This window comes from Xiphophorus couchianus, chromosome 7 (assembly GCF_001444195.1).
Source record: "Xiphophorus couchianus chromosome 7, X_couchianus-1.0, whole genome shotgun sequence".
Taxonomy (NCBI): Eukaryota; Metazoa; Chordata; class Actinopteri; order Cyprinodontiformes; family Poeciliidae; genus Xiphophorus; species Xiphophorus couchianus.
Genome location: NC_040234.1, coordinates 33,415,842 through 33,425,404, shown reverse-complemented (window position 1 = coordinate 33,425,404; position 9,563 = coordinate 33,415,842). Strand labels below are relative to the sequence as shown.

The following is a 9,563-nucleotide window of genomic DNA, read 5'->3' as shown; positions in this document are numbered from 1 at the left end:
TAAACGAAAAGTATCCCAAAAGTGCTTATTGTTGGAGATGAGGCAGTAAATGGAATCAGTCACGTTTGCAATCACAAGAAAATGAGAGTGATTTCTTCTCCTGGTGACACTGTATCTGATTTAACTCGCAAAGCTCTCTCTCTAACCGCGGATCGGCCAAATATTTATGTTACTTTAGTTGTGCATGTTGGAGCCAACGATCTGGCAAAGCAGAAACTTCTGAAAAAGGACTTTAATATGCTTCTGAACACTATGGGAAAGTTAAAAATGAAGTTATTTCTCAGTGGTCCAATTCCATCAGACAAAAAACACTCCAGGCTGGGCATGATAAACAAATGGCTGATTAAAACCTGCTCTGCCAGCTCAGTGAGGCCCAGACTTCCCTCTCCCCAGCCACTTGTTCCAGCTCTCCCGGGGGAATCCCGAGGCGTTCCCAGGCCATAGTCATTGTCTATAGCCCCTCATATAGACATAGTCCCTCCAGCGTGTCCTGGGTCTTCCCTGGGGTCTCCTCCCGGTGGGACGTACCCGAGCCACCTCACCAGGGAGGCGTCCAGGAGGCATCCTGACCAGATGCCCCTCAACTGGCTCCTCTCGATGTGAAGGAGCAGCGGCTCTACTCTGAGTCCCTCCCGGATGACTGAGCTTCTCACCCTATCTCTAAGGGAGAGCCCAGCCACCCTACGGAGAAAACCCATTTCGGCCGCTTGTATCCACGATCTCGTTCTTTCGGTCATGACCCAAAGCTCATGACCATAGATGAGGGTGGGAACGTAGATCAACCGGTAAATCGAGAGCTTCGCTTTTTGGCTCAGCTCTCTCTTCACCACGACGGACCGGTACAGCGCCCGCTTAACGGCAGACGCTGCGCCAATCCGCCTGTCGATCTCCCGCTCGCTTCTTCCCCCATTCGTGAACAAGATCCCGAGATACTTGAACTCCTCCACTTGGGGCAGGACACCCCCCCCCCCCCCCCCCCCGACCCGGAGAAGGCACTCTACCCTTTTCCGTGGTAGAATCAGGCCATGGTGAGAACCAATGTGCTCCTGGGGACACAGAAACTTTAGAAATTAAAAGATCCATGATGACAACCAGTTCCCTATCGTTCCCGACTCGTACATGTCCAGAAAAGCGTGCCCGATTCTGTGAAATATTGTGGTCTTTGGCGTTTCTTCCAGCATCAGCGTCTCATCCTCTGATTTTTTTGCTGTCCTGGATTTGGCTCTGTCCAGCTTCATTTTCAAAACAACAATCTCTTTGTTAAGTTGATCATTTTCCCTTTCCAGCCATTCAATCTTTTCTGTCATCTTCCTCAGAGAATCTCGTGCGTTTTCTTTTATAGTTCTGTTTGTCCGTTCCAGGAGCACATTGATTCTCGCCATGGACTCGTAGTCGGTTTGTAGTTGTTGTGTCGTATTCCTGGCTTCGTCCAAATCTGAATTGAGACGTCTGATTTTTTGTTCATAATGTTCATTGCGACTTCGTAGCATCTCGTTCATTGTTTGACAGTTTCTAACGTCGCTCTTGCTCTGGCTACGTTGGAGACGCTCGATTGTTTTCCTCAACATTGCCACCATGTCTTTGAGCTCCTTGTTTTCGCGCTCGTATTTCATACAGCTCCTCTCAAAACTGTTTGTTCTTTCCACCAGGAAAACGTTTCCTCCCATTGAAGTGGTTTTTATTTCTGCCGAAAAATAATCCTTCTCTGCCATGGTACTTGTCTCTTCGTGTCGAACCTAAAACCGCAAATGAATTTTTCTGTGGAATCTGGGAATACAGAGACAGTGACCAGTGATGTCACAGACAGGATGAGTGACATCACTGCTTCACATCAAAGCCACAAGAAGTCTGTTGCGTGGGTGGGGGGGGGATGTTTTTTTTTAAACTTTATTCTCAGATACACTGTATAACGACAGAGTGAAACATTTGTTATGCCTCAAGAAAAACAAATACAGATTAACATATTCAAGAAAAAGCTAAGGGGCTTCGGTTCCCAACTCAAAGCAGTACAGATTTAAATTGTTTTAGTAGCTATTTTTTGTCAGAGTCTTTCATAGTCAGGATATAAAACTTAACTTCATTGTAAAATGCAGCAAGGCATGGCTTTCTCTACCTGGAACAATGAATATGATATTTAGCTAGTGGCAATAAAGGATTTATGAGAAACTCAGAATTGTTAAGCATGATTTTAGTGAGGCCAAGTAAGAAATCTTCCCATAACAGAATAAATTGTGCTTCTATGTTGTTGTGGATAAAGTCACACAGATTCTGCCAAAAAGCATCAACAAAGTTACAGCGCCAAAACAAGTGCACAGCAGTTTAAGGATATGAATCACAAAACGTATAATTTACATCAAATTCTTTCTTGAATATTTAATTCTCATAAAAGGATTAGTGCAAACATCTGCAATAGCTTTTCATTTTAAACGGGTAGGATATTCTGATGAAGTGATATTTTTGTGTTTTTGTCGTGTAAATTATTCCAATGCTATGCTAAGCATAACTTCTAAGCTTCCACTTCAGTCTCGTCACATAAAGAAATGAGTGATCAGAAATTATCATATTTAACATTAACACAGCCTGCTATAGTTTTCGTTTTGTAAACATCTTACACCGACTGAGCTATTTATCCCTGCTGCGGTAGGAAACGACGAGGCAGCACAGGTGGTCAGAACCACGGCTCATGTTAGATCCTTTTTTCTGGATATGGTGTGATTGATGATAAATTCTTGTTGAACTTCTGTCTTTTTTTTCCTCTCAAAATAGCCGAGGATTCTTCTGCAAGGCTGCTGGACGATTTGTTTGGCAACACTAAAACTGTTCCCTGCATTTACTGGCTGCCCCTCACAGAGGAGCAGCTGAGAGACGCCACAGCTTTTACACTGATTTAAAAAAATTTTTTTCCTTTTTGTTGCCTTATAAACACAACCTTCAGCTTATTTTGTTTGAATTTTAATTAACATAATTGCAAAGTTTAAGCAGAAAGAATTTTTTGAACAGTTTTTCTTGAAAAGTGTGGCATCCTGATATTCCAAAATAAAACTCAGCCAATTGCTTTTTTTTTTTTCTTTTCTTGATCTGTTAACATGTAATAAATGCACTGCGAAAACACAAACTCTGACCAAGTAGTTTTGGTCTAGTTTTTTAGTACATGAAGTAAGACAAAACTAACTTCATGTAGTTAGTTTCGTCTTACTAACTGCCTGTTAGTAAGACATTTTCATTTAAAAATGAATTTAAATTCATTTCTAAATTTTTAATTTAAAAATTATTTACTTTTCAAAGTAAATAATTATATTATTATATTAATTTTTAAAAAGTACTAGTTCCTCTGACGGATCAAACTTTTAACAAGATCTTTTTCACATAAGTGAAATAATCTGCCAGTCGAACTAATACTTCTTTAAAATCAATGCTAAGGAATTATTAACTTAAAACAATCTCCTCTGTTGTGTGTAAAAGTTACTTGTAACAGACAGAATACACATAAAAAGTAAAAGCAAAGTGCAGTACTAACTGGTGCATCAAACCAGAAGGATATCATAATTACCGGCAAAATAAAACACATTCAGATTTGTTCTATATAAATAAAAAGTTATTCAGAACTTGATTTAAATAACTGTAAATGTCCACATCTCGAATGAGTAAATCAAAAAGCTAATTTATTTCAATAATATTAAACGTTGGCCTCCATATGGATTCCTTGCACACAATGTTATACATCTACAGCATTTATTTCTAATTATTTCACACCTGGGCTCCAACGCATGCCCCGATGAAGGAGGATTTGGTTATGTAATTAGATTAGATGTGTTGCCACCCCCTCGCCACTAGAGGCAGTAGCAGGCCCGAAAAGATGCGACTAAGGAGCAGATTTAGAAGTACACCGAAAGGTACACAATTTGTTAAAAACTGTGAGCTGCGCTGAAGTAAATAAAAGAGAGAAGTTCAAATACATGCTGAGAGTGAAAAACCTTCCTAAAGGTGAAAATATATCGCAGATTTAAAAAGAAAAGAAAAACGGGAGGCTGCAGATCATATAGGAAATAGCGCCTCCTTCACTTCCGGTGTGCAATGGTCCCGTTTCCATATAAGGCATGAGTCTAACAGTGGTCCGTCCCCGCCCCTTTCTGTTTGCTGCAGCGAGGTGTACTTGACGCTTTTAGCTCAAAATAGGTAGTGTGGAAAAGGCTGTATAACAAACTGCCATGCTGAGCCTTTAAGGCGCGGGGCTTAGAGCAGCTGCAGCATGCAGACGAAAAAGAGAGGAAAAAAAGAGTAGAGTGGAAAGGGAGTATAGTTTATGTTCGCATTTTGTTTTAACTTGCTGTTTGCCGTTTATTGTTACTCCTCGATGTGTGTGCGTGGAAATACAAGTAAGTGATGTTACATATTAATAATATTGTTTATTTAGCAGAGTATTTTAGTTTTACCCTTAACACTAGGACTACCAGGATTTTGAGAAATTCCTATCTCTACCAAGAGGGGCCAGATTGGGTATCTTCCTAGAGCTACCGAGAGAGGGCCAAACTGGGTTATTAGCATCCAAATGTGGCCAAACTGACGACTCTGAATGGTCTAATTAGCATCCCTGTAGATGAGCAGGGGGGAGGAGAGCCAAACTCACTACATCAACTTTCACGCTGATTGTCCTTGGAACAGGATAGAAATTTTGAAAATAACTACTTCTGGTGGTTCCCAGATCTGGGAGACTTTGCACATGCAAATTTGCATGCTGCCTTTTGTGCTGTGGAGTATAAATATCTGGACATTCACTCAGCTTTTTAGTTTGCAAGAATCAAGATGGCGAAGAGGACACAGAAGCTGATGAATGCTGAAGAGGCTTTGGAATTACTTATGCAGAATTCCAAGCCTTGGGATTCAGAAGGAGAAGATATAGATGAAGAAGTCATAGACAAAGAAGACCTAGACGCTCAACCGGATTCGGACTCTGAGCTGTCTTCAGGTTAGTTTTCTCAACCTGCTTATTTTATTTTCCTGACTATTTTGTTATTTAGAAAGAAACAAAAAGTTGATTTGAAATTGTTTTTCTTGCAGATGAGGAGACTCTCCCGCTACCAAAAAAGAGTGCTCGTTCGGGGAGTGAGCCGACAGAGACCACGAAGGATGGTACAGTGTGGCGGCAGGAACAAGTGGGGACACATCTCCATTTCACTCCAATTGAGCCGTACGCCAAAGATGGAGAGCCAAGCGCTAAGGCCAGTCGAAGCATCCGGAGTCGCCTTCAGAGCTTCCTCTGTTTTATTACTCTGGAGATGCTTCATACCATTCAACAGTGGACCACCCAACATGCACGTCAGGAGCAGCAGGATTGGTTCATGGATCTCTCGGAACTAATGGCATTTATTTCAGTCATTATCTTGCGGGGGCTGACCAAGGTTCCATCACTATGTGACAGCTGGTCAGCAAACCTGGGAAACCCAATGATCATTTCAACTACGGCCCGAAACCGCTTCCAAAACATCATGCGACACCTACGCTTTGATGACATGTTTACACGCCGTGAGCGAGCGGAGACCAACAGATTCACTGCAATCTCTGATCTTTGGGAATCGTTTGCCGCTAACTGCATCTCATCCTACAGCCCTGGTCGACACATCACTGTTGATGAACAGCTTTTCCCCACAAAAACCCGCTGCTGTTTCCTTCAATACATAGCAACAAAACCGGACAAGTTTGGCATCAAGTTTTGGGTGGCTTGCGACTTGAAATCAAAGTACATCTGCAATGTCTTCCCATATCTTGGCAAGGACCCCAGTCGTCCCAGCGGGGAGAGACTGTCCGAGACTGTAGTGATGAGGCTGATGGAACCGTTCATGGACAAGGGCAGAACTGTAACCACGGACAATTTCTTCACATCACTGTCACTTGCGCAACGACTGCGTCGCCGGAAAACCACCATCCTCGGCACAGTCAACAAGTGTCGCAGGGAAATTCCACAATCCACTAAACGGAAGGATCGCACTGAATTCACCACTCAGGTGTTTTCAACCTCTGATGCCACGCTGACTGTGTATGTGCCCAAAAGGAAGAAGGTCGTTTACATTCTCAGCAGCATGCACAGCGTGGTTGAGACCGAGGATACCACCAGAAGAAAGCCAAACACCATCAAACAATATAACAAAGCAAAGTGCGGTGTGGATGTGATGGACAAAATGGTGCGGGAGTACAGCGTGCGTGCAGGAACACGGAGGTGGCCAGTTGCCGTGTTCTACAACATGATTGACATGGCAGCACTGAATGCGCATGTGCTGTATCAGGCATGCACTGTGGTGCAGGAGAGACGGGTGGACTTCCTGGTGGAGCTCGCAAAAGAGTTGGCTAACTCTCATGTGAGTGAGAAGAAGGCGTGCAAGGAGCAACTGCTTTGCCAACAACCTGCCACACCCAGCCCAGGCAAAAGGGCGAAGTGCCAAATCAACCGTCGATGCATTAAAAATAGTACAAATAGGAGATGCGTTGACTGCTTCAAATACGCATGTGGCAAATGCAGCAAGCCCATGAACTGGCAGTGCCAGATGTGTGCCGACAGTGCAGACAGTGCACAGAATGAGGGCTGAAATGCCACTCACACACACATACACACACGCAGCCCCCTGCTGTCCCACTGTGCCTATTGCAAATAATTGTGGAATCGTTTTATTTCTTGTATTTTTTTTATTGTTATTAATGACAAAAATAAAAAGCATTCAAACAAATAACAGTTGTTCTTTTGTATATTTTTTTGTATATCTTCTGTATATCTTCTGTATCCTCTTCTCCATCCTGCTTCTTGCAAACTAAAAAGCCTCTTGACCTAGACACAAATACATCTGGTACCTGTCTGTAAAATTTCTAATTCTCCATTTAAAATATTAAAAATAATTCATTGTGCTTTTTTGCTAAAATAAAACTAAGCTAAATATAACATATATATAATCTTTATATTATATAAGCAGGGAAATTACTTCGCTTATCTACAACTTGAAGTTGTAGATAAAATAAAATAAAAATAAATAACATGAAATTTAAATTGATTAAGCACACACAAATATACACTACTGTGCAGTTTTGAGTTTCACCACTGAGTTTGCGAATCTTGGAAGTCATCTTGTCGGAACCAAGCTCCATCAGGATCTTCTGAAGGGCCTCAAAGGTGAACCTCAAACCCTGTGGATACTCCATGTTAAGAGCATAGCAAAGTCCAAAGAGCATTGCCACTCCGGCTGCAAGAGAAGGCAACTCATTGAGGACTTCCACACCATCAATGACAATCCCAACGTCTTGGGGCTGCTGTAGAAGGCTTGAATTCTCTCTGAAGATGAAGACTGCCATGATGGTCCTCTCCAGCTCCTGCTCGGCTTGATCTTTCTGGGAGACCTGAGGCAAAATATACGAAATATGCAACTGAACAACTGCAGTCTGGCACACCTCATTAATCACTATATACTGTATAATGGCATAGGTGGTCTCCCGTGATGAATAAAGTTGAATCATCATTGTGACAGAAAATATCTGGACATACCATGTATTCCTTTATAAGGTCCTCAACACGTTCTCCCAGGTAGATGATGAGAGCTCTTCTTGAAAAATGCTCGCTCCATTCTTTGCATTTCCACATCCAACCTGAAAAAAGGAAAGCAGACCAGTAAATATTCAGAAAATGCAATGAACAGAAATCTTAGTTTGTTTAGTTTTAATGACAGTCTGGTAATCTATATACCTAAATACAATGTTGAGTCTAGCGGTAGTAAAGAACATTGAGCTGCATGTTTTGTATGAACTAAGATATACACAGAAATTCATTCATTCAACATCATTATAGCTACTACTGCGCTCTTACAATCAGAGCCACCCTAATGTAAAAATGACTGCAGGCAAATGCAACACTGTACTTGGCCCCCTGTCCCCTTCATTAGAGATTTGCTTTAATAGAGTAAGCTTGGTTGAAGTTGGCATGTTCACTTTTTGAAGCACTCTGCCTGCCACACTGATCTTGCAGACCACTTCGACTGAAATAAAATAAATTAATTAATTAATTAAATCGTTTGGTCCACTTAATCTCGTCTCCACATTCATTTGGTTTTTCTGAACGTTGCAACCCAACAGTTTTACTGGCTCACGCGTGCGAAGTCACACTTCATAAGATACCTGCCAGCATGCCATGACATATCTCTGACAACACAATGCATTCGGAAAATGCAGTTCTTAACCTACAGGAAATGGGGCAGTGTCGTGAACAAAATGCCTGAAAACCAGTTGTAGAGCCGAACAAAAAGTTTAAGGTTTAACAAGGAGATTCGCTTACCGAGAGCATACCCTGTACAACCATTTTAACAGTTGGACAAACCAGCATGGCGAACACTGGGAAACATCACATACCATATCATACAAGTATAATGCATGCACAAAACACCATTAATTTTCAACGGGCCTCGCTACCATTAACAAACTGGGACTTTACAATCATAGTGGTATAAACACACTAGACTAACTAATTGCTAACATGGCTTAACATGTGTTGAGCTAGTCAAATTCACGGTGTAGCCGAGCTAACCGTGGTGGAAGCTATTGATTGGTAATGAATTTTGCCTACCTTGATTAATTCCAGCTACAACCGAACAATGTACACATAGTAATATTTCTCGTGAAATACGTGTAAGTTCAGAAATTACACCACATTTAACCCGGAGAAAAAAGAAAGCGTTTACTGGGATACCCACATTTAGGCGGGACATTCAGCTTGCTAACCAGGTGACATTAACTCAGTCTTTTGCATTAATACAATTGTAGGCTTGTTAAGACACGTTTACATCAGCTTAGTTTAGTACTTACCGCAGGTTTATTCTTTGATGACGTGCTGGGACGTTAATCATTCTTTCTTCCCCATGCCGAAACGGATGAAGCTCTCCAAGCACTTCTCCCCAACTTCTTCTCACGTGACTCAGATTTAAAATATGACATTTCCTTTCAGTATGTTTTGAGAGTGTAGTGGCGATTGTTTGTCAAACCAAACATCCAATAAAAAGTTTCATCCGCCACTATGAGGTACTGGGGTCCAGATTCTTCACGCAGGCACAAAAAGTTTCATGTCCAAACTTCTTGATTTTCTTGGTTGCTTTTATTTTCCTTTTCAGCAAAACACTTATAACATTCAAACTTTCCTTTGTTACTCCTATCTACTTCTGTCTCTGGTGCCCTGTTGCACTGGTGCTCTGGTAAAAACCATAGGCCCCAAACCCAAATGCCTGCTTGTCTTTACCAGGCCCCTACACTTATAGAAAGTGGATTGATCCACCACACTTCCTGTCTTCAGAAATCAAATAAATAAGAACAAATAATAAAAACAAAAGATAAATAGAATTGACAATTATTAACCTGCAAATAATACAAAAAACTAGAAATGTAAAAAATAAACTAACAAAATTCAGATGCATAAAGAAATAAAGAATAAATAGCTCCAACAGAGAGGAACCAAAATATTTGCTTTCTTTCCTTCAGAAGTGTTATTAATTCAGTCTGAATCAAAATTGACACCTCAGAATGCAAAAAAATAGACTTTC

At 41.3% G+C, this 9,563-nt stretch overlaps 1 protein-coding gene across 1 annotated transcript; it reads left to right on the top strand.

The window, feature by feature from the left end:
* The first annotated feature begins 4,803 nt into the window (after positions 1–4,803).
* LOC114147587 (piggyBac transposable element-derived protein 4-like) lies at positions 4,804–6,581 on the top strand. Its single transcript, XM_028022065.1, has 2 exons — positions 4,804–4,966; positions 5,059–6,581. The coding sequence occupies exons 1-2, from the start codon at positions 4,804–4,806 to the stop codon at positions 6,579–6,581; spliced, it is 1,686 nt and encodes a 561-aa protein (XP_027877866.1).
* Positions 6,582–9,563: the final 2,982 nt, after the last annotated feature.

What these genes read in the sequence shown, in the direction of transcription:
- LOC114147587 (XM_028022065.1), top strand. Translation starts at nt 4,804, where the DNA reads ATGGCGAAGAGGACACAGAAGCTGATGAATGCTGAAGAGGCTTTGGAA. An exon ending in GGACTCTGAGCTGTCTTCAG is followed by an intron (nt 4,967 to 5,058) that starts GTTAGTTTTCTC and finishes TTTTTCTTGCAG; the next exon opens with ATGAGGAGACTCTCCCGCTA.